The following is a 25,925-nucleotide window of genomic DNA, read 5'->3' on the forward strand; positions in this document are numbered from 1 at the left end:
TACTAACCCCAATTACGCCAGTTTTTATGAAATTATAGGTATCATCAATTTTAGATATTCGAGAAATACCTCGGTTTATTTTGTAAACATAATCCCTCCAATCATTCAGGGTCATACCTGAAGCAGCTTCTGGTTTTAGAAAATCTTGCCGGTTAGGATAATTTAAGACAATCCAAGCAGAAAACTCCTTAAGTTCATCCACGTTAGTAAGCGGAATATTTTTTATCTCAGTAATACCATCTTCGGTAAATTTATTAATAAATGTTTCCTTAGCAACTGTCACTACTCCGGCGGCACCTGGATCAACTACAGCACCTTCATCTGCCTGTTGCTGTTTAAGTTCTTCTATTGCTTGAAGTAACCCTCGTTTTGTTTTGGTAGGGTCAGCAGGATCAGGTTTTCCTACAATTGCAGTTTTAACTTCACCAGTAGCTGCTGTAATAGGCTTAAATAATTCCTCCGCAGATGTTGCAAACTCAACTTGCGCTTCTTGTCTTGCTTTTAATTTTTCTCTGACGGAATCACGGACCGGAATAAATTTTTTAATCGCGGCTAGCCGTTGTCGTGCCAATCTAGTTGTGAGTGCTTCTCCAATATTTGCCATTATTTATTTGTCCACGATTTAATTTCCCCGCGAAAACTCTTCGAGGGATCGGGGACATTTTTTTTTGTCCTGTATTCTGAATAAAAGGGTTTATTTGTCGAAATAAGCCCTCTATCGGGAAAAGTTTCCGTGAAAGGGTTTATTGTGAAAATAGTTTCGGTCTGTTCGCCCCCTCTGCTGCTCCCCTTGTCCCTAGACAGACCCAAACTCTGTGTTAAATTCCCATTGTCCCTAGAGTTGCCCACGATTTTTCTCCATGTTAAATTTCCATTGTCCCTAGAGTTGCCCAGGGGTCTTTTTAATGCTAAGTCCCATTGTCCCTAGGGTGCCCCACTTAACTACTGACCACAGTACATTAACATAAATACATTAACATAAACCCAAAGGCCCTTTTCAGGGCCACCCATATTTCTCGAAAAGAGAATGACTTTTCAATTGCCTACCCCTTTTTTAAATTTAAAAAATTTAATAAAAAAAATCCCATGTTCAATTCCCCTTGTCCCTAGACAAGCCCAAACTCTATTCCCCATGTTAAATTCCCCTTGAGGCTAAAACGACCCAAGACTATTTCCCATGTTAAATTCCCCTTGAGGCTAAAACGACCCACGATTTTTCTCCATGTTAAATTTCCATTGAGGCTAAAACGACCCACGGGTGTTTTTAATGCTAATTCCCACTGAGGCTAAAGTGACCCTATTCACTACTCTGACATCTTGTATTGAATGTTTAAAACTCTAAACAAAGTTAAAAAGACTCAGGGAGTCATTTCAAAATAATACGCATGTTTAGAAATTCCTCTATGTTCGTATAAAACATTACCCCTGTTTAATTAAACACTTAAATTGGTGTCTAACTGATTATTTTCATGAAACGGGGTGGTTTAGGACTTGTTTGTTTCTATTTCATTATATATTTTCTCTCTACACTGCTTCCGTTACCGGGTAGAGTTTTACTTTTAAGCGCGTAGAAAAATTTCAGCACACTCCATAGATTGGTCCCTGTCATCAACAATAATGCGATACTTATTAAAGCTGTACGCTTACTCTTCAATAAAATGGGCGCGTGTCAGGTACAGTGAACTGTTATTATTATTGCTCTCAGGCAGTTTAAGACAGAAGTAAAAACTGTTCAAAATTACTCGGATGACATCAAAATAAATGTAATGAAGAGGACTCGAATGAGTGTCTCTGATGTGATGCAGCCTCCACACACAAATATAATTATTTCCGGAAGTGCATGATTATTAATTTCGCTGCAAAATAATAATAATAATAATAATAATAATAACATTTTGGACCGTGCCTGCACCATTGCAGCATTCCCAGAAAAATTTGTTTGGACGATATTCCTTTTGTTTTTTAAGGCTTTAATTGAACAGGTGCCTCTAAGTGCTTCTTGGTAATTTTTAGTGCACTTCTTATAAGTTCTTATTGGCGTTTACAAAGACCGACGAGCACAAGGATGAGCTGTGTTGTAATAGCTATCGTAAGTTTTTTCACCGTTACTGGCACTGAAGCTGCACGTGCAGCACCACACATTTTGTTCGTGCTGGCGGACGACTATGGATACCATGATATCGGGTACCATGGATCCGAGATCAAGACCCCCACCCTCGACAGATTAGCTCTGAAGGGATTAAGGCTAGAGAACTACTACGTGCAGCCTATATGTACTCCTACACGCAGTCAGCTCATGTCGGGAAGATATCAGGTATGCAATTCTCTCTCTCTCTCTCTCTCTCTCACTCTTATATCATGGTCGACGTTATATTCTGTAGGACTGTCTCTTCACGAACATGTTTCTTCCCTCTTCTCCTCACAGTATGTGTGCATGCATGCATGCATACATACATTTACTTTAAAGCAGTTAGTTTGGAGACTTACCCATTTACCACCACCAGATGGCATCACTTAACCTTGACAGTGGTATTTAGGTTTAAAGCCCCCTCCCCCTTGTGAATTTTAGTCTGTATAACAACCTGCTTGTCCTTGAAATTAGACATTCGTCTCCCTTTAAAATTAGGTACTAGTAGCTGCCACACTTGGCACTCAGCATTAAGAGGTTAATGTTAGGACTGGTCAGCCTGGTGTCAGGATCATGTGCCTGGGTGGGACTAGTCTTACAATGTAAGATATAGCACATGTTGTTTTTGTTTTAGAGCTGTGTCTTACTTACCAAATAATGGCCTTATATAGCGTGTTCCGATGTCAATGACATCGGAATGAGTAATCAAAGTTTCAGGAACATCTCACACACTTGGCAGCCTATATCAACACTCTGCCAATAATTTATGTGTAATTAATATACTTACTGTGCTGTCTTTATCCTGGCAGAATGGAAATATGACACTAGCAAATGGATGTATTTTCACGTTCCGTTGACATACATTTGAATTTGTTGCAATGCGATGGTAGTCGAGATATGCTGAAGTAAGTTTAAGTAGATATATGTTGGGGATATGTTTCTTGAATGAAACGAACCGTTGCTTTAACCTTACCATTCCAATAGGCATAATAGGCATAATATAACTTAACCCTATTTTGGCATTCCCGGCTTTCATTGCTTTCCATCCAACTGAAATGTAGGCCAACGAAACTTGAAAACAGGTCTATTTCTTTTGTGAGAATTTGAATTTATCAGGGAAAAGACATCAGAGTCAGTAAAGTCTGATTAAAACATTATGACTTTACTTTGTAGAAGAGCGTCATTAGCGGTTGCCAGTTGTATGAGATATTCCTGAAAATTTGACTTTTGTTGCAATGTTAGTCGACATCAAAACACGCTACACAGTGCCGTTAGTTGGGCAGTAAGACCCAGATGCCCAAAACATAAATATCAGTGTCGAGGTCTTACATGTAGGACTAGGGTGGGACATGATGCTACATCACTGCATCATGATGCCTCAGTGCTAGACATCAGACATGGATCAGAGATTTCCTGACAGATAGGTCACAGAGAGTTATAGAATTTGATGCAACATCAGACCCAGCACCGGTTGTTGGTGGGGTACCTCAAGGGAATATTTTTGGTCACATCCTCTTCCTGATGTTCATCAATGATCTGCCTGTGAGTGTCAAATCCAACACAAGATTTTTTGTAGAAGACTGTATAGTCTCCCAGGAAATAAATGCCTCCAAGGACAGTGAGATCCTTCAAGAAGACCTCAACCAACTGGCCCTATGGGAAAGAACTTGGGGTATGTCGTTCCATCCAGTAAAATGCAGCATCCTAAGAGTTTACAGGAAGAAATCACCAATCATGTCCAAATATAATCTTAAAGGTCACAAGTTAACCAATGAGCAGGCAACAAAGTATCTCAAGGGTTGAATTGTCCAGAGACCTCGCTTGGAGAAGGCACATATACAAGACAGTGAAAAAGGGGAACAGTAACCTTAGTTCCTCTGCCGCAACCTCCAAATCAACAACGAAGAAGTAAAAAGTGCAGCATATTTCTCTCTGGTTTGACCAGGTCTTGAGTATTGCTCGACTGGGTGGAACCCACATAATAAAATCTAATAAATAAGATAGAGATGGTTCAGAGGAAAGCTGCTAGATTCACCACAAATAAATATCGTAACACTAGCATTGTCAGTGCAGTGTTGAACCATCTCCAGTGGTAATCACTCGTATCCAGGCAAACCATAGCTCAGCTGACCATGTTGTACAAGATTGCGAACAGTTTAGTGGACATACCAGCTGGCAAATACCTGATGCTGGCATATAGCCAAACTAGGGCAAACCACAGGAAAAAGTTCCAATTAAAATCAGCTTCGACAAATTGTATCAAGTTCAGCTTCTTCCCTCGTACAATAATTACTTGGAACAAATTACCATCAATAACACTGGACAACAAATTTTTACAAAAGTCATGTTACTGAAATAAAATTAGTCAATTCTTATCAATTTTTATGTGCTGAACACGAATATGACAGTCAAATTGCAAAATTGGCTCTAGTTTTTTTGTAATCTGCAAGAAATTAATGTTTACATAACGAAATGCATTCCAATAGTAAAAGGTCAACTGTAATAGCCTACCTATAAAAAATCAAGTCATTGACTACATCTTAGATTTCTTCGCCTGTCTCTTGTACAGCTGTTCGGGAGCATCTCTGAGGAGTGTCCAGCAGTAGTCAGCCAGCATTGTAGTGGACCATTTTCCCTGGTATCTTTGTTCCATTGTTGCGATATCTTGATGAAAACGTTCGCCGTGTTCATCACTAACAATACCACAGTTGCTAGGAAAGAAATCCAAATGGGAATGAAGGAAGTGAATCTTTAGAGACACATTGCAGCCAAGTTTCTTATACTTCATCAACATGTCTTCTACTAGTTCCTTATAGTTTTCTGCCCTAACATTTCCGAGGAAGTTTGTAGAAACTAGGCGAAAAGCATTCCATGCTTGTTTCGCGTCACCTTCCAGCAAGTTGTTGAACCGGTCATCTTTGAAAAGCTCTCGAATCTGAGGACCCACAAAAACTCCCTCTTTAATCTTTGCTTCGCTGAGTCGAGGGAATTTTTCATGCAGGTATCGGAATGCTGGCAAAGTCCGGTCAATGGCTTTCACGAAGTTCTTCATCAAACCTAGTTTGATGTGAAGGGGTGGTAGCAAGATTTTCTGAGCCTCAACCAGAGCTGGGTGTTGGATATTCTTCTCTCCAATGGCTACATTCTGCCTGTGAGTCAATTCCTTCCTCATGTAGTGCATTTCCCTTGCTCGGCTATCCCACTCGCATAAGAAACACATGTATTTTGTATATCCTTGCTGCAGTCCCATTAAAAGGGCAACTACCTTCAAATCACCACAGAGGTGCCAGCTGTACTTGTTATACTCAATGGAATTCAGTAGCTGCCTTAAGTTATCGTATGTCTCTTTCATGTGGACAGCATACGCTACTGGAATAGATGGAAGAATGTTTCCATTGTGCAAAAGCACAGCCTTGAGACTCAGTTTCGAAGAGTCCACAAATAGTCTCCATTCTTGTGGGTCATGAGTGATTTTTAAAGCATTCATGAGGCCCTCAATATCGGAACAGAATATCAGATTACTTTCCTTTCTGAAGAAAGGCTCCAATTGCTGGTGGCGCTTTCGATATGCAGTAATTGTGACATCTTCTTCTAGAAGATTCCATTGTTGGAGTCTTGATCCTAGCAATTCTGCCTTGTTCTTTGATAAGTCCAAATCACGAATCAGGTCATTTAGTTCTTCCTGTGTTATTCTGTGTGGGGTTGATGATGCACCACAGTGAAAATCTGGATCACTGCATGCTGATGGACCAGGAGAAGAACAGGTCGACTCACCTTTGTCTTCGTCAGATGAATCAAGAGAATATTCTGCTGGAGGTTCTGGAATAGGAAGTCCCTCACCATGTGGAACTGGTCTCAATGCAGACGGAATGTTTGGGTAGACTATTCTCGACTTCTTTCGCTTCGTTATTCCGCCAGAAAGAGGAGGAACCAAGCAGAAGTAACAGTCATTTAGGTGGTTGCTTGGCTCTCTCCACACCATTGGGACTGCAAACGGCATTGATGACCTTTTGCAATTCAACCACTGTGAAAGCTGTGTTGTACATGTAGCACAGCATATATGCGGAGCCCAAGGCTTGTCTTGGTCACCAGCCTTGCATCCGAAGTAAAGATGATATGCCTTCTTCACTTGAGAATTGATACTTTTCTTCTGATTGGCAAACGTCACTTCCCCACAAATATAGCAAAAATTGTCCGCGGTATTAACACACTTTCGAGGCATTACTGTTCTTTATTGTACGTAAATGGATAAAATAATAAGTTTTATGTAACAGTAGCTTGAACTGTCTCGCACAACGTCTAAAATATTTTAAATGCTGAACCTATCTGATTGGGCTTTATATAGTACACTGCTTACGTCAGCTTCAGCAGCCGCCTGGCATTAGTATAATAGGCCTACACATGTATAGTACACTGCTGACGTCAACTTACTTCAGCAGCCGCATGGCATTAGTATTGCATTGCATCAGAAAATGATGCAATCAACTGTGGATGATGTGAGCATGATGGTATTATGCAATGTTACATCATTATTCCGGATGTTGCTGCAGTCCTACTGGAGAAATTTACACAGTGAAACATAGAAAATGAGGTATATGAATATCTTCAAAACGAGAGCCAAAACAAATTTTTCACGGTTATATTCGTGTTCGGCACACCAAAATACTACAGATTAGGGCCTTTTCAAGTCAGTAATGATTTCACTGTTGACCAGTGTAATTGCAGAAGCTCCTAACTTGGCATCTCACAAGCAGGAGCTTTTCAAAATCACATTCTAATGAACTTAGTCAGCTACAAGTAAGACCTAGTGATTCGCAGGGCTATGCCAGTTGAGGTTCCTTATCTCATCGCCGCTACGGTAGCCTGATTGGTCTGAGTATGAAGGGACAAAAACATACACTGACACTCTTTTACTTTTTTCTGCCTTTCCTATCATTATTCTTCTGACTGTCCTATTACTTCTGTCTTTACTCTATCTTTGATGCACCACCTGTTGCTTAATAGTCAATTGTGACTGTGTCAACGTATTATAGGTAGATATAGATCACTATAATCTTCCACACTACAGACATTGTAGTGATATGACTGAAAAATTGTTAAAGCTACATTAAAAATCCAATATACACACACACAAACCTAAAAATTGTCATACATTATATTGCATTTTGTGGAAATAGTTGTATTTGAATGAAAAAACTGGAGCTTTGGTGCAAGTGACCTATTGGGAACCATCAAAATCACATTCCATGCAAAAAGTCAAGAGACTGAACACAATAACTATTTTGTTGTTGTTTTGGCTTTAGTGCTATTTGTTGATTTGTCAGCAATGTGGTCTCAAAACTTTAAAATGGCTGCCACACTGCATACATCATAGTGATATGAATGAAACATTTTAAACCTATTTAAATCATACACCTACCCTCTTTTGTAGTTTAATATATATGGTTATCATTAAGAGATACCTTATCTTTAATGTTACTTAAAAAATCATATAAAAGTGGCATTGTATATAATTCCCAATAGCAAACTTTTATGACTCTATGGCCTTAAACAAAGCACAAAAAAGAGCAAAAACCAACAAGTTTTGTAAAATTCAACAAATACTTTATTTACCTAGAATAAAAAGTGAAAATTTGAAAAGAACTTAGAGTAATGCGAATTAAATCCCAAATAGAGGCCCCGATTGGCCAATTGATCTAAAACGCTTACTGTTATGGATCACTGCCATGTCATCTCTGTCTGTGTGGGTTTGAGACTCAGGTTTGGCCAGTGAGGGTAAGTGAGAAAGCTTGGTGGTAGCTTCTCGTGGGTCAGTGGTTCTTTCTCGGTTTTTTCAGATTCTTCCTCCACCATTTATACTGGCTGCCATGTGTAGTCTATCTTGTGCTGAAAAATGGCATTAAACCCTATAACAACAACAATCCCAAATAGCCCTAATAAAAGTTTTATCACAAGTCTAAAAGCATAGAGTATTCTGATTTAATTTTAGTGGTGTTCCAAATGAATTACAATCTTGAATGCATTGTTGTAGAAATAGCCTGGATTATGGCTATGTGCTGCAGTCTTTATATATCACAATGATACAATCTTTATATATCACAATGATACAATCTAATACATTCTTGAATGAATTCATGATAATCCCGAAATTGTGATTTAGTCCAAAAATACTGTGCAAATTTTTAATTCCAGTGAATAATTTAAACAAAAAATTCTCAGATATTAACTGAAACACAGCATAAATTGATTTACTTACTCTGATGTTAAGATTCTGAATGAGTACTTCTGAAGTAAACAATATTTATTTACATAACAGAACTGGGATGAAGGTAATTTTCCCATCAAATTTGTAAACAAATTGCTTGTAGATCATTCTTAATTTTTTTAAAAACTAAACATTGAACTCAACATCTGTTAAACATGTTTACCTCCAAGTAATAATGATCTTAAACTCTAAAATCATAAACAAGAATTAGCAATGTAATATGTTGTTTATAAGAAAAGGCTCGAGTCAGGTAGGACTAATTCCTACCCTCAGTTTTGCACAAAGGTCAATTACACAATGCAAATTGAATATATATAACATATAATAATGGACAAAAGCCACACAAATTACCAATCAAAAATATGTAAAACAAACATTTAATCATTAAATTATTCTTTTGTGTGCCTGAATGATCTCAACCTAATTCCATATTTGTGTTTTGGGTAATTGCAATCAGTGGCAGTCCACACTAATCCTCATGTGTTTGCTACATATTATCTGACTAAGAAATCCCATCCCATTATTCTCTGGAATTACAAAGTGGTCAATAATATTCTTGGACTCAAATATTAATTTGGAATTATAGTGAATTCATACAAGGATATCATGGATTGTATTATTTTGATTCATAAAGAAACTGTTGACTCATCATGACACTACACCAACACCCTATGTATTGGATCTTATTTGGAATACCACTGGTATTTAATTAAAATGTTATTCACTAGAACTGGTGGTAGAACTTTTTGAAATATTTTGGGATTTAATTTGTATTACTGTAAGTTGTTTTTTAAATTTTGCACTTTGTATTCTAGGAAGATAAATTATTTGTTGAATTTTACAAAACTTTTTGGTTTTTGCTCTTTTCTGTTAGTTTAAGACCATAGAGTCATCATATTATATTATCACACTATATATGACAAGCATTATAATGGACAACCAGAAAAATCTGCTTACAGATTTTCAATTTTAGTGCCTAAAGACAGCCAAGATTTTCAGCCAAATTTTTATCTCTGGATATCTTATTATTATTATTAATTATTATTATTATTATTATTATTATTATTATTATTATGCAGTAACAGTTGCAAAATACTCCTTTTCTTTTACTTAGCTAATTGCAGATGTGTGCCAACTTGTAGCAGGAGTGTCTTCAATGGGACCAACATTTAGTTCTTTCTCTTGATCTATCATGACTACTCTCCTCCACTGCCCTCCCCTTTATTCTTTCCCTCCCCTAACCTGGGTCAACTTTCACCCCTTAATATATTTTGTAAGAATACATCAGAGATACTAACATTTAAACTTTTATCATTATAAAATAACCACTCTTTATCCAGGGACCTAAATGAAATAATAGAAGTATTGTTGTTGCTGAAAAGCCCCCCACCCAACCCCAACCACCAAGATAGTGCCACTATACTGAAACTCCCCAAATTGTCATAATACCACTATACAGAAAAGCCCCCAAAACTCAATGCCACTGTGTTGAAAAGCCCCCAAAACATCATAATGCCACTGTGTTGAAAAGCCCCCAAAACATCATAATGCCACTGTACTGAAAATCCCCAAAACATCATAATGCTGCTATACTCAAAATATCACAATACCACTGTACTGAAAAGCCCCCAAAATATCACAATGTCACTGTACTGAAAAGCCCCCAAAACATAATGGCACTAAACAGGTGGCCAATGTTTTGGTATATTGATAACAATGGTCATTAATAATATCTGAAAATTAAACAAGTAATAAAAACTACGACATATTTTATTTTCATGACATACCTTTGGCTATGGACCTAAATCATATTTTGACAGATTGCAATGCATATTTTAACATTAAATTAAAAAATACATGAAATAATTGACTTATGCATTTAGTAAGATACTGTGTGTTCTCACTTATAAGTTAAGTCCAACTATAGACTGCACAGATTTAGATCTGCCATCACATAATATAACAGCAGATCTGGGTCTGTGCAGTTTGTTAGATATAATAAGTGGAACAAACAACATAGACTCCAGTCTACTGGCACATTATGATCTATGTTGTTTGCAGTTGGACACGACTTACAAGTGAGTAAACATGGTATTCATTTCACTAATTATCCCTTGGATAGGTCATCATGGATAATTGTTATAACCTCTATCCAGTCATCATGCTTTATTTCCATACACTTGCCAGAAATTCACCATTAGTTTTCTTCTGGTATCATTTGCTTGTGCTGGTGAGTAACTGTAATTTCTGGTTCCCAGAGGAGGTAGTGAAAGGGAGAGGAATCAGAGGTTAATGGTACAGTAACATTGTCACATACTTTTTAAACCACATTTTACATATGCAGTCATTGTGGCAAGTCAAATGCGGAACAGATTGTGGTTTATGGCATCACTTTCTGCATTTGGAGGGATGGGAGGAGAATAGGTTTAATGTAATTAGTTAAATTAGATAATATGTGTATGTATGATAAAGCACATCTCCTTTGCATTATCAAATATTACATAATATTAAATTGTTACCTGCAATTAATTGCAATGGGGAACCATTTAAATTGCATCATTGTTGTTTTGTTATTTTAGATCCACACTGGTCTGCAGCATGATATTATCTGGCCAACCCAGCCCAATGGTCTCCCCCTGGACAGTCCCACTCTGGCAGACAAACTGAGGGAGGCAGGTTATTCCACCCACATGGTTGGAAAGTGGCACATTGGAATGTACAAGAAGGACTATCTGCCCACCAGTAGGGGGTTTGACACATACTTTGGTACAGTATCTTCCCACCAGTAAGGAATTTGACACATACTTTGGTATATTACCTGCACACCAGTAGGGTATTTGACACACACTTTGGTATAGTACCTGCCCACCAGTAGAAAATTTGACACATATTTTGGTATAGTAGAAGGGAATTTGACACATACTTTGGTATAGTACCTGCCCACCAGTAGGGAATTTGACACATACTTTGGTATAGTACCTGCCCGCCAGTAGGGAATTTGACACATACTTTGGTATAGTACCTGCCCACCAGTAGGGTATTTGACACATACTTTGGCAATTTTGCTATAGTATATGCACAGCAAAAACAGTTATATTTTGACAACTAAAGATGTCAAAAAATTCTTTCAGCAGGTGAAATTATTATATACCCAAAATCAGTGGCAAAATACTTTTGAGTACCAGGGCCATCAATTATGCTTTTTTAAAGTTTGTGGTGATATTACAGATTATCAGATTGCTGCATTGATTAAATTCATGAACTCTAGCTTGCTGCATTGATTAAATTCACCACGTATTCTTGTACCAAAACCAGATATTTTCCGCATGTGCACAGACTGTAGAAAGGAGAACATTGTAACCAAAACAGAGTCAAACCATTGCCAAGAATTGATGGATGCATTGGTAAAATTGGAAATGCAAAATGTCACCAAATTAGACCTTTTGAAAGGATTCTGTCAAATTCCACTGACAGAAAGGGCAAAGGAAATTTTGGCATTTGTGACTCTAGATGGACTTTATCAATATAAAGTGATGCTGTTTGGGATGAAAGGTTCACCTTGTACATTTCAACCTTTAACGAATACAGTTATATCAATCTTTCTTTATGATGGGAGGTGTTATGTATATTTAATTTGCATTGTTTGTTAGTTATTTTTTTATTTCATTATCTACTATTGATATTGTAACATTGTGTGTTTGATTTGACCATGTCAAAATCATGCTCATTTTCTACTTGACCTGAATCATTGACTTTTTTAATTCTCTAAACAATATGCTCAATAGTTTCTCTATGAGTATCGTTTAAATACATGTATTTAATACATAGTCTTTACCACATTTTATATTTTTATTATAACTATCTTGTAAACATTAGGATCTTTCTAGTAGGTTATTTTCCACTAGGTAATAATTTTTTAGTAGAAAATGTTAATTGTGATTTGAGGTCAAGTAGAGGACTATATAATCTTGTTTTTCTGGAAATTATTTATTCTTGTTTGGAGATCTGAGCAGAATCAGTTGTATTATTGCTGTATTCAGTAATTCTAGAAGGTTATTTTCCATTAGGTAATACTTTTTATTAGAAAATGTTAATTGTGATCTGAGGTCAAGTAGAGGATTATATAATCTTGTTTTTCTAGAAATTATTCATTCTTGCTTGGAAATCTTAGCAGAATCAGTTGTATTATTGTTGTATCAAGTAATTCATTTGCACTAGAATTTTATTTATTCATATTGTTTATTCACTGAAAATACAAGGTGCTCTTAAAGAAATAACATTCTTGGAAATATAGACTTGAATTTTTTGTGAAATTTAAAATAAGGATATATTCTTGGATTGTGTTATTGTGATCCAACACAAGACTGCTAGCACATCACCACTACACGAGCCACTACAGGCACGTCAGCACTTCTAGCTTTGGATTTAATTTGGATTTTCAGTAAATACATTATTTGTTGAATTTTACAAAGCTTGTTACTTATTACTCTTTTCCATTGCTTATTTTTAGACCATAGAGTCATAATATACTGTGTTAGACTGTATTATTTATATCTTGTAATCATATTGCATTATGAATGGTTTATGATTGCAAATCATCACCACTTTAATAATCATCTTTGGTAGGAAAAAAAAATTGTATTTCTGGTTTGCTGCCGACCATAGTGCATGTTGCCTCCATGTAAAAAAAATATAAAATTAATAAACAAATTACTGAAATTAATTTATGGATGTAATTGAGCTGGTTTTTCCCAGTGCTATATAATGTTTAAAACTATATAAAAAAATAATAACCATCCCACCCTATTTTTAAAACCAGTGTGAGAGGAAAAACCATATTTTTTCACCTTGTATTTATTTTACAACATCTTTTAAAGTTAGTGCTTTAAATATATTTTACAGGCTATCTGACTGGTAGTGAAGATTATTTTACCCGTGATAGATGTTATGAGAGCTATTGTGGAATGGATTTACGTGACAATTTAGAACCAAAGAACCAGACAGGGGAATATTCCACTCATCTGTTTACACAAAAAGTCATCAACATTGTAAAAAATTATGATGGATCTAAGGTAATTACATGTGCCTATAAATTTTTCTGAGGGGTAATAAAGCAGCTTACACATAATAAAATAGTTTTACTTCAGGATCAGGGGCCCCAAGTGGTCTAAGGCGCTCTCTTGTTATGGATCACTGCCATCTCACCTCTATCTGCGTGGGTTCGTGTCTCGGATTCAGCCTATGTGGTTATGTGAGAAAGCTTGCCAGTAGCTTCTTGTGGGTCAGTGGTTCTTTCCGGGGTTTTCCCAGGTTCTTCCTCCACCATTAATACTGGCCGCCATGTATAGCCTATCGTGTGCTGAAAAATGGCGTTAATCTCTACAACAGCAACAACAACAACAACTTCAGGAATAAATGTTATTCACTGCATGATGATAAAAAAAATAATTTTAATGAAAATTAATTACGTATAGTCTGAAATGTTAAGTACCATCATGCTGTTTTATGAGTACCATCAAGTCATTAAACTTGCATTGTTGATTGTGTTAGGCATGCACACGGCTCTCGCCAACTTCAGTTTGTTCTTGGTTTCAGGGAAGCCACATTCATTGTAAGAGATCATTCCCTTTTAGAATTTGATATTTGATCACTGACAAAGTAACAATCCCCAATATTGGAGTAAATGCTTTTTTTATATTAAAAAAGTTAAAATTTTGTGAAATAATAATAAAATTCTAATTTTTGCACAAAAGTATAAAAAAAATTCTCAAGACATTTTGATTTTCATTGTTTTAAAGATTTTTTTTACTTTTAAAGCTTTTTCGTTACTTGAATCTGGTGACAGGAACAAGGCCAATTCAACCTCATACGTCATTTACTTGTTATCATTGTTTGCCAATTATACAGAATCAGTGTATGAATATATTATTGCAAATGTAGCAGCATGATAATCTTTCAAGAGAAGTTTTGAAATTATATCTGATTTGCTTGCAACCCGTGGATTGATCAGTGCTCCTTTGTTTTCCAGCCCCTTTTTATTTACCTGGCACTCCAGGCTGTACACAGCCCCCTTCAAGTGCCAGACACTTATACCAAACCATACAGACACATAAAGGACCAGAATCGCAGGATCTATGCTGGTATCTATTGTGGATTTAATAATTTGTGATATAGCAGTAGTGGCAGTGATATGGTGTTTATCATGTGTAACGTGAAACATTTTCACCATTTCTTTTTGCTGTGGTTAGTTGGATCAGTGTAATTTATGCTGTTAGTAATATGGCCTTAAAAAATATTCCTGTTAATTCACCTAATCTTATATTGCTGTTAGTGGCCTCTCTGAAAACATCATATTTAACCTTTTCTGCTAGCTTATATATGTGTCCACTAGTCATTGGACCTGTACAGCTGAGTCAGCTAATAAAATGTTACACTGCATCAGTACTCATTGAGGCTGAAGACAAATAGAATTTTAGTTCAATATTAAATCTGAATTAAAATGATCATTTTTATGGTTCTTCTTTAAATACGTTACCCAATCATAATACCATAGGAGAACTACAACTAACTTGCCATTCCAGCCCTCCCAGATTGAACATTTCGATAAAAAAAAGCTACAAGTCATCTGCTTAACTAGGTGGCGACCAGGCTTAATGATTTCCCCTTGTTATTTGGATTGGCAGCAAAATCCATTAATATCTAAGTTACTACTTCTGCTGGATTCGGCTAATGTGGTTATGTGAGAAAGCTTCCAGTAGCTTCTTGTGGGTCGGTGGTTCTTTCTGGGGGTTTCCCGGGTTCTTCCTCCACCATTTATACTGGCCACCATGTATAGCCTATCTTGTGCTGAAAAATGGCTTTAAACCCTACAACAACAACAACAACTACTTCTGCTCATGTTGAGAAGCATGCTGTCACCATGAGACCTCAAAGAATTTGTGCTTCACAAGGAAAGTATATTTTTCCAGCTTTCCTTTCTTTAAATGTAGAAAACGTTCTGCATTTACAATTTTACCACATTTTTTCATTATGACACATTTAATTTTACCTTGATACTTGCACACATAGCCTTACTGACTTTACAAATAAGTTTTGGCAGTACTTTTAATTATGTTAATATGCAAATCCCTGTGACCTGTAGAAGACTATTAATATATGTATAATTCCACAATGACTGCTACATACAGGTGAGTTTTCTCTGCTAATACATTTAGTGTCTGGACACCATGCTTCATTACATTTACCTTTATGGGTCATCATTGATCCTCTCACAGGTAGTTTGGTGTCTATATGTTTGTCCACATCATACTTAATGATACCTGTACATGGGAAATGGTACTTGCTGTATCAAGACTTGGAAGAATTACACCCACCTCCTTGGAAAATCCTTTGTTTTTGAAAATGTGAACAGCAGATTAAATTAGGAAAGAATATGTTTAAGATGAATAATAAACCACACTGTAAACTAGGTGTTTGGAGATGATTGCATATTAACAGTGTCAACTAGGTGTTTGGAGATGATTGTGTATTGGCAGTGTAAACTAGGTGTTTGGAGATGATTGTGTATTAGCAGTGTAAACTAGGTATTTGGAGATGATTGCATATTAGAAATGTAAGCTATGTGTTTGGATATGATTGCATATTAGCAATGTAAAATAGGTGTTTGGAGATGATTGTGTATTAGCAGTGTAAACTAGGTGTTTGATGATGATTGTGTATTGGCATTGACGTTAAAGGAGAGGATAAACTTTACCTGTATGTGAGTAATTGCTTTGTATTGCAGTATGCCATGTTGTAATGACCGAAATGGTGTAATAATAGTAGTATTGACTTCATTTACTGATGAGGTTGATGTTATGAAGTTATAAAAAAAAGACCCAGCAACATTGCTTTCTCATATATAATAGCATTGTGATTGAAAATGAAGAGATTATTGATTTATTACGTTTTCTTTTATTTAAAGCAAAACTTATTCCTGAGGATATAGTAATTAACTGCTGCAGTACAATAAAGAGGGAGATGTGTGTTTAATTGAAATGATATAAATCACTAAATGTAGACAGTGCAGGAATATAGATTAATTTGAATAGAGGAACAAAGAAAATATATGATACAGACACCATGATATGATGACAGAAAACTTTATACTTGTATAAATAGCTTAATTCAGAGAGAGAAAGTGTGTGTGTGCTATGTATATTGTATTATTTGTTGTTTTTTCTTAATGGTTGTATGCTGTGTGTATATATATTTTGTACTGGTCCAAAATCAAGTTCATCTTGTACCTGACCAGTAACATTTATTTTATAAACAACATAATGCATAGCTAAGTATTTCTCTGGGATTAAATATTCAGATAATTATTATTGGTAAACATCTTTATGATTCCTACCTTAGAAACTTCTAGAATGGAAAATTTGATTATTAAGTTGACAGTATTTCCAGAAGATGGTAATTGTGACCTAGGTCAAGTAGAGTGGTATATAATCTTGTTTGCTTGGAAAAGTATTAATTCTTTCCTTAACATCTGAAGCAGAATCAGTCTTATTGCTGCGTTCAGTTTTTCATTTGGGTAGATTTATTTATTCAAATTAGTATTGACTGGAATTACAAATAATATTCAGAAACATTCATTTGGAATTATAGTGAAATCCGGCAAGGACAGTTTGGAATATTTTATTGTGATACATCAAATCACACACACACACAAGAGAGTAAAGACTATTTGGGATTATATCATAGAGATTCTTCAGGACAGTGTGTATGTCTGTCTGTGTATTTGGATTTTTAACGTAGCTTTAACAATTTTAATGTAGCTTTAACACTAGGTGGCCTAGTGGTTAGAGCATCTGCCCCGTATGCAGGAGGTCATGGGTTCGAACCCTGGCTGAGTCATGCCAAAGACTTCTAAAAATGGGACTAACAGCTGCCTTGCTAGGCACTCAGCATTAAGAGTTTAGTGTTAGGACTGGTTGGCCTGGTGTCAGGATAATGTGACTGTGTGGGACATCATGCAACATGTCTGCGGCATGATGCCCCAGTGCTAGACATCACTTTAAACTGCCACACCACAGACATCACAGCGATATGACTGAAAAATTGTTAAAGCTATGTTAAAAATCTAAATCACACATGCATTTCCCCAATGCAGCAGTGGATCTCATCATCAAAGGCCACCTGTTTATGTGATGCTTTTTTTGTCACCAATGGGATCAAGAGATCCTAGTTTTGGGATACCTGGGGTCCTAGATCAGCAAATGCAAGCAGCTCAGATTGTTTATGGCAAGTAATGCCCTGCAGATTTAGCCTGCATGAATTTTTTTTTGTCTGCATGGATGCCAGTACCAGGCTGGAGTACCCATCATCTGCCATTATTTCTAGAACTTAGCAGAGCATTTATGATATATCAGTCTGCTGAAGATGAAGACCACAATCAGTGCATTTCAGTCATGGAAGAAGATGCAGTTTAGAGTGTTCTCAGTCATCCACATTCACTCTGGTAACTTTGTCAGAAGGTCAGGAGAACCAAATGCCCAGTTGCATGCCTTCTGGTTTGGGATGTTCTTGGGTGGTGTAATCAACAAATCTACATTGAAACCCATTAAATACTATTCTCTTTCTCCTAGTGGACTTTTTATTGCAACAGAATCAGCAAATTAAAAAACCAAATGGGCTTTTCACCACTCAGTATACAGGCGAATCTGCACCCACTTGGGTTGATCACTCATGGATTTATTTACGACATGGTGGAGTGCAAGGCTACTAACTTTTGTCTTTCTAGCCCTAGCTTCAACAGCCTGGTCAGTCTGTGTTTTTTTTTCCTTGAACTGTAATGGTCAGGGTGTTCATCTATTCCCTTCAGTCACCTCTGATCCCAGAGATCTTGCAAAAGGCGCAGAAATCAGTACTGTCTGATCTTGATGGATAACAGTTAAGCTTGGTAGTGGTAATTCCAAGGAAATTGTGGTCCTCCATCACTACTCATGCAGGGGTTTTATCAGAACTGTTGAGAATCTGCATATCTGGATTATATCAATCAAGCCCTCAGGGACAAACATTTATTACAACAAGAGGTGACAGAGTTGCTCAGGTGAGAAGACCACTTTAGAAATGTATGAGGGCAAGTGGAAAGTTCTTCTTGTGGTTAATTGGGATCACATCACTCTGCTTAATTCCTGGATACCACAGATAGCTTACTTTCTCCTGTGGCTTTTTGAGGATAAGAATTTAGCACCCATTACTATTAAGGCTACCACTCCATGAACCCTCGTATGTTTTGTCACCACAGAAGGGTGGATACAGACCCAAGCAAAGGCCTCCTCAACCTTCTGGCAACATTGACCTATCATGACTGAATACATTAGCCCTGTCTCAGAAGTGGAATCTAACATGGGTCAAGCATTATTTATACCTCAATTTAGAGCCTCTTTTGCTCATCCCTCTTATAGAACCTACCTTCCTGTTGGTCTAGTTACAGCAGCAGAATCCGTGAAATACACATCTTGTTGATTGATCCAAACTATCGGCAGTTTCATTGTGATGGTTTGATTTCACTCATTATTGCTCCTGTCTTGCTTTCATTGCTAAGTAGAGGCTCCCACTCATGGGAAATCCATCTGTTATTGTCAAACCTCTTTCCTTATTGGATGGAAAAGTCAGTATTTCAGTTCTAGCTCAATTGTCCTGGATGTGATGTGTTATTCCATCAACATATAAAGAACTAACCCAAGATCAAATAAATTTCTTATGTATTTCAGCTTGTCAGGTTAGGGCAGTAATCACAAGCTGAGCATTCAAGTGCAGCTGTTCCCTAATTTACATCATTCAAGCTGTGGGATGGAGGGCAGAGATGACTCTCCTCAAAGACCTTTTATCCCAAAGGAATCAGCTTGACCTGGTGGGCCTAGCAATTGCAACACAACAGGCTACCTTCCTGGGTCGTTTGGCAGCATTAAAATGCCACAGCAACTTGTCTTCTGCTAGGTTTGCTGCAGGAAATGTTTTTTGTCAGCTGTGTCTGGGAATAATGAGCCACTGCTCTAGTCCATATATTTCACAAGATTTGAAGCTGCATTACATACGTTAAGGAATTGGAGATGGACCTTGTCCAGGGTTAATGGATGCACCTCTTACATATTCTCCTAAGGTATTTTGATTGTGCAATGTACATGTATTTGAAGAAGAAACCAATTTTTGAAGTAAAATACATTTTTGTCAATAGTACTTAACCAATCATAATATGGACACACCCTGTCAACCTCCCCATAGTTACTTCTTACTGAAGGCATGCATTTTGTTTCAGTAGTAATTGAAGTATGGATGGGATATGGCACCAATCCCTCTATCCAAAGGGGAAAGGACTCATGTCTAACCCCTGACCTTTGTAGGCAGACAACTTGGAGCTTTTATGGCTACAGATCTAGCTTGGCATGGCTGCATTTGTGAGGTAGTCAACATACTTTTAAGGAATTATGATGAGTTAAGTATTATCAAAGAAAAAATATTTCACTTCAAAAATTGGTTTCTCTATTGATGGTATCTTGTGTATCACAGCCAGTGTTTTTTTCTTCAAAGTCAATATCACTGATACATTTCTTCTCCTTTCTGCCATATCACTTAAATACCCTTTGAGATACAGACATGAAACTTTGTTACTTTCCATGTCTACTTAGTAACTGTGCAGGTCTGTCACATGGGTCACAGACAGACTTCTTTATTATATACTCTTAGTGACCTCACCATAGTAAGGGGGCAACAAAACTTCACTGAATTATTATTATTGCCTCACCAACAAATTGAGAGGAGATATAGCATTTGACCAATCTGCATCTGTGCTTGTTCATTTGTGCTGTTATTCATTATGCCTTCAGTATATTTGACACTATTTAATCTAAACTCATGAAAAGTGTTGTGCTTCTCAGTGAGAGTAATACAGCCATACATGATGTAGGTAACTGCTAATTTTCAAACTGGATAGATTTTTCCAGCTATTTATACTATAAATAGGTCTCTATGACCTATTTCACACATAGTGACTTTTGTCTCGATAGGTATTCATTTGTTTAATTTTTATGATAATAACTACTCCAAATGTGTTATTTTGGTGAGGGATCTGTTTTTGTAAGTAAACAAATTATTATTAGTCAACATATTTTAGTATCCTACATATAAATACTTCTCAGGTATGGTGTCAGCTATGGATGAGGCTGTAAGGAACATCACAGAAGCCTTTCAAGCAGAAGGACTCTGGGACAACACTATTCTGGTTTTCTCTACTGGTAAAATACTGTAAAACAGCTGGATATTACTTCTGTGTATTCATCAAGTAATTTCTGGAAAGAAATAACTGATTCTTTTGTGATTTTTATTTGAAGTGAAAATGACTTTTGTTAGATCCAGTACAATGTTATTTTGATTGGTAAATCACATGAACAATATCCAAGATAACCACATGAACAATATCCAAGATAACCACTTAAACAATATTCAAGATAAAACCACACGAACAATCTCCAAAAAAACCACATGAATAATCTCCAGAAGTAACCACATGAACAATATCCAAGAAAACCACATGAACAATATCCAAGATAAACTCATGAACAATATCCAAGTTAAACACATGAATGATGTACAAGATAACCACATGAACAAGATTCCAAGATAACCACATGAACAGTATCCAAGATAACCACTTAAACAATATTCAAGATAAAACCACATGAACAATCTCCAAAAATAACCACATGAACAATATCCAAATGAACAATGTCTGAGATAACCACTTAAACAATTTTCAAGATAAAACCACATGAACAGTCTCCAAAAATAACCACATGAATAATCTCCAAAACTAACCACATGAACAATATTCAAGATAACCGCTCGAACAGTATCCGAGATAACCATTTAAACAATATTAAGAGAAAACCACATGAACAATCTTCAGAAATAACCACCTGAATAATCTCCAAAAATAACCACTTGAACAATATCCAGATAACCACATAAATTAAGTCCAAGATAAACTCGTGAACAATATCCAAGGGAAACACATAAATGATGTCCAAGATAACCACATGAACAGTATCCAAGATAACCATATAAACTAAGTCCAAGATAAACACATGTACAATATCCAAGATAACTACATGAACAAGATCCAAGATAACTACATGTACAATATCCAAGATAACATGTATAATATCCAAGATAACTACATGAACAATATCCAAGATAACTTCATGAACAATATCCAAGATAACTACATGTACAATATCCAAGATAAACACATGAACAATATCCAAGATAACTACATGTACAATATCCAAGATAACTACATGTACAGTATCCAAGATAAACACCTGTACAATATCCAAGATAAAAACATAAACAATATCCAAGATAACTACATGAACAACATCCAAGATAACTACATGTACAATATCCAAGATAACATGTATAATATCCAAGATAACTACATGAACAATATCCAAGATAACTTCATGAACATTATCCAAGATAACTGCATGTACAATATCCAAGATAAACACATGAACAATATCCAAGATAACTACATGTACAATATCCAAGATAAACACATGAACAATATCCAAGATAACTACATATACAATATCCAAGATAAACACATGTACAATATCCAAGATAAACACATGTACAATATCCAAGATAACTACATGAACAATATCCAAGATAACTACATGTACAATATCCAAGATAACTGCATGAACAATATCCAAGATAACTACATAAACAATATCCAAGATAACCATATAAACTAAGTCCAAGATAAACAGATGTACAATATCCAAGATAAACACATGTACAATATCCAAGTGAAACATATAAATGATGTCCAAGATAACCACATGAATAATATCCAGGATAACTACATGTACAATATCCAAGATAACATGTACAATATCCAAGATAACTACATGAACGATATCCAAGATAACTACAGGTACAAAATCCAAGATAACTACATGAACAATATCCAAGATAAACACATGTACAATATCCAAGTGAAACACATAAATGATGTCCAAGATAACCACATGAACAATATCCAAGATAACTACATGTACAGTATATAAGATAACTACATGTACAATATCCAAGATAACATGTACAATATCCAAGATAACTACATGAACAGTATCCAAGATAACTACATGTACAATATCCAAGTTAATTACATGAACAATATCCAAGATAACCATATAAACTAAGTCCAAGATAAACACATGTACAATATCCAAGGGAAACACATAAATGATGTCCAAGATAAGCACATGAACAATATCCAAGATAACCACATGTACAATATCCAAGATAACTACATGTACAGTATCCAAGATAACTACATGTACAATATCCAAGATAACTACATGAACAGTATCCAAGATAACTACATGAACAATATCCAAGATAACCATGTAAACTAAGTCCAAGATAAACACATGTACAATATCCAAGGGAAACACATAAATGATGTCCAGGATAACCACATGAACAGTATCCAAGATAACCATATAAACTAAGTCCACGATAAACACATGTACAATATGCAAGATAACTACATGACCAATATCCAAGATAAATACATGAACAATATCCAAGATAACTACATGAACAATAGCCAATATAACTACATGTACAATATCCAAGATAACTACATGAACAATATCCAAGAGAACTACATGAACAATAGCCAATATAACTACATGTACAATATCCAAGTTAACTACATGTACAATATCCAAGATAACTGCATGAATAATATCCAAGATAACCATATAAACTAAGTCCAAGATAAACACATGTACAATATCAAAGATAACATGTACAATATCCAAGATAACTACATGAACAATATCCAAGATAACTACAGGTACAAAATCCAAGATAATTACATGAACAATATCCAAGATAACCATATAAACTAAGTCTAAGATAAACACATGTATAATATCCAAGATAACTACATGTACAGTATCCAAGATAACTACATAAACAATATCCAAGATAACTGCATAAACAATATCCAAGATAACTACATAAACAATATCCAAGATAAACTATAAACTAAGTCCAAGATAAACACATGTACAGTATCCTAGATAACTACATGTACAATATCCAAGATAAACACATGTACAATATCCAAGATAAACACATGTACAATATCCAAGATAACTACATGAACAATATCCAAGCTTAGAGGAGCTACGATACTTTACAAATGCTCTGGATCCAGTTTCACTTAACATCTGTTCCTGCCTTAAATTGAGATAGATTTTTGAATATCTAGAATTTTTCAGTTTTAGGAATTTTTTAACTTTCTTTCACTGTTAAAAAAGTTTGCCTGTGTTAAAATTTAAAATTAAAAAGTGATTTGCTTCCTTTCCACAACATTGGTAAAAAATATTGATCCTGTTTGAAATTTCATAGCAAAATAATGTAAGAGAAATATTGAAAATTTTAGCATGGTTGTTGTAAGCTTGAGATCAGCATTTTTTTCTGTCTTTAAATTCTAAAGAAAGATTCATTTTGGTTGTATTACCATTTGTTGCCTGAAACCATGACAGATAATAAAACAATTAAGTATACATGGACTGGAAGCTGTAATTGAGTTTTTTCAAGCCTGCTTGTGCTCTGTATCCTATTAGAATGGGATTGTCTTACCATTCTTTTTTTTTTTTTTTTTCGTATCATGTGATGCACATTCAGTACTGGTCCATAAGAAAAATATACTCAAGTAATCTCTTGTACCACCTTCCTCCTTTTTATATCAACAAAATAGATGGAACAGTTATAGAACATGTTCATTTCAAGAAATAATGATTTTATTGTTTCAGATAATGGTGGAGAGATCTTAGATGGGGGAAATAACTGGCCTCTGAGGGGCTGGAAGCATTCCTTGTGGGAGGGTGGTGTGCATGGAGTGGGGTTTGTCCACAGCCCCTTTCTAAATGACACGGTCAAAGGCACAGTGTCGTGGGATCTAATGCATGTAACAGACTGGTTCCCAACTCTAGTTCACCTTGCAGGAGGCTCACTGAATGGTACTCTGCCCTTGGATGGAGTTGATCAGTGGGAAACCATCAATGGGTAATTTTTCATTGATATAATGTCTGGGGCCAATTTGTGTACCATGATCGTGTATAATAATTGAGTATTGAAAAATGTTTTGGTAGATGATGCATTTTTCTGTTGTATAGTTACATTGTTGAAAAAGCAGGATCTATATACATCTCTCCCTTGATAATTCGTGCACATTTGGTTCCAATATCAGACTGCAACATAACGAGGATGTGAGTTACTGAGGGACCTCTAAAAAATTAATAAACAGTGAGAAGAGATGGGGGGATGAATGGTTGAGTCCTCATTTGTTACTAACTTTGGAAATGATTGTCAGTAAATTGCTTTTGCTAATTAAGCTTCTCGCTTTTCTGTGTAAATTATCTTTATTTTGAAGATAACCATTCTGTGTTAGAGTGTGAAAAAAAATTACCCTGAGAGATTTGAAGACGAAACATCACACGTGTTCCAGTGAAAACAATGTGTTTTATGTCACTGCTGTTTCCGTGTGGATGCATTCTAGTATTGTTGTTGTCTCAGAACAGAATTAGATTTTTTTGGTTTTTAAAATTGAAAATTTATTTAGAGAAACATTTATGTTTTAACTTGTTTGCAGCAAAATATTGATTCCGTGATTTCATTGCAAGAAATCTTGAAATCATTCTCATCCTTAAGCAAACCTCTTAGTGCTAATTCAGAATTTATGATTTTGCAGCCCCACCCCACCCCAGAGCTAGACCTGTAACCCCTTGAATAATGGCCAAATTTAGCTAGAACATTGTCCAAATAAATAAATGTTTTTAACAAAGATTTTTATACTTCAGGATCTGCTACCCCATGAATTGTGCCATCTTAGGCAGTTATTTTGTCTGTCTAATGGGAAATCCATGCTTGCACAAACATTGAAACCATTTCTCCTCCAGTGAAACTGAGCTTTTCATTTTTCATTATCTAAATAGGCTTTTTGACGGGTTCCCTTACAATCCTTGATTGCATTTGTAAATGAGGGGAGTAAACCTCTGATTAATGTAAATACTTTAATTAGTTACTAATATAATAATATTTAAAACATTGTTTGTTTGCTCAATTGAAAGGGTTGACTTTACATGCAAGCATGACCTCCAGCTCTTATGGGTGTAGGGTTTGCATGCCTTTTAACTTTTTTCTTTAATCCAGATGTGCTAAGTTGAGATGTTGTGTAATTTTAATGTTCCTTTTCCTGTTTATAGCAAGACACAGTTTCTTTGTCATGCTTATGTTAGCATGAAGTGTGACATAGTACTTTTTTGATGGCAGCATTGATTCTTGTTCAGTATTCAGAAAATTGTGTTAAAACCCTAATGCTGCTGTTTATAATAAATTTCACTATTCTTAGATCTAACTAACATTTGGAAGGATGGAAATTGTTAAGCTATCTGACATAAACTA

The 25,925-nt window shown here is 35.8% G+C and overlaps 1 protein-coding gene across 1 annotated transcript in view; it reads left to right on the forward strand.

Annotated features, from left to right (window-relative positions):
- The first annotated feature begins 1,598 nt into the window (after nt 1–1,598).
- Nucleotides 1,599–25,925, forward strand: part of LOC149778421 (arylsulfatase J-like) — a 44,825-nt gene continuing 20,498 nt past the window's right edge. The window contains exons 1-6 of the mRNA XM_089939245.1: nt 1,599–2,314; nt 10,973–11,159; nt 13,296–13,465; nt 14,422–14,533; nt 20,576–20,671; nt 24,275–24,527. Of these exons, the coding sequence (XP_089795371.1) occupies nt 2,066–2,314; nt 10,973–11,159; nt 13,296–13,465; nt 14,422–14,533; nt 20,576–20,671; nt 24,275–24,527 (1,067 nt within the window). The 5' untranslated portion in view covers nt 1,599–2,065. The remainder of the gene's footprint in view (nt 2,315–10,972; nt 11,160–13,295; nt 13,466–14,421; nt 14,534–20,575; nt 20,672–24,274; nt 24,528–25,925) is intronic.

The sequence above is a fragment of the Sinohyriopsis cumingii genome, chromosome 17 (assembly GCF_028554795.1).
Source record: "Sinohyriopsis cumingii isolate HCF-2022 chromosome 17, ASM2855479v2, whole genome shotgun sequence".
Taxonomy (NCBI): domain Eukaryota; kingdom Metazoa; phylum Mollusca; class Bivalvia; order Unionida; family Unionidae; genus Sinohyriopsis; species Sinohyriopsis cumingii.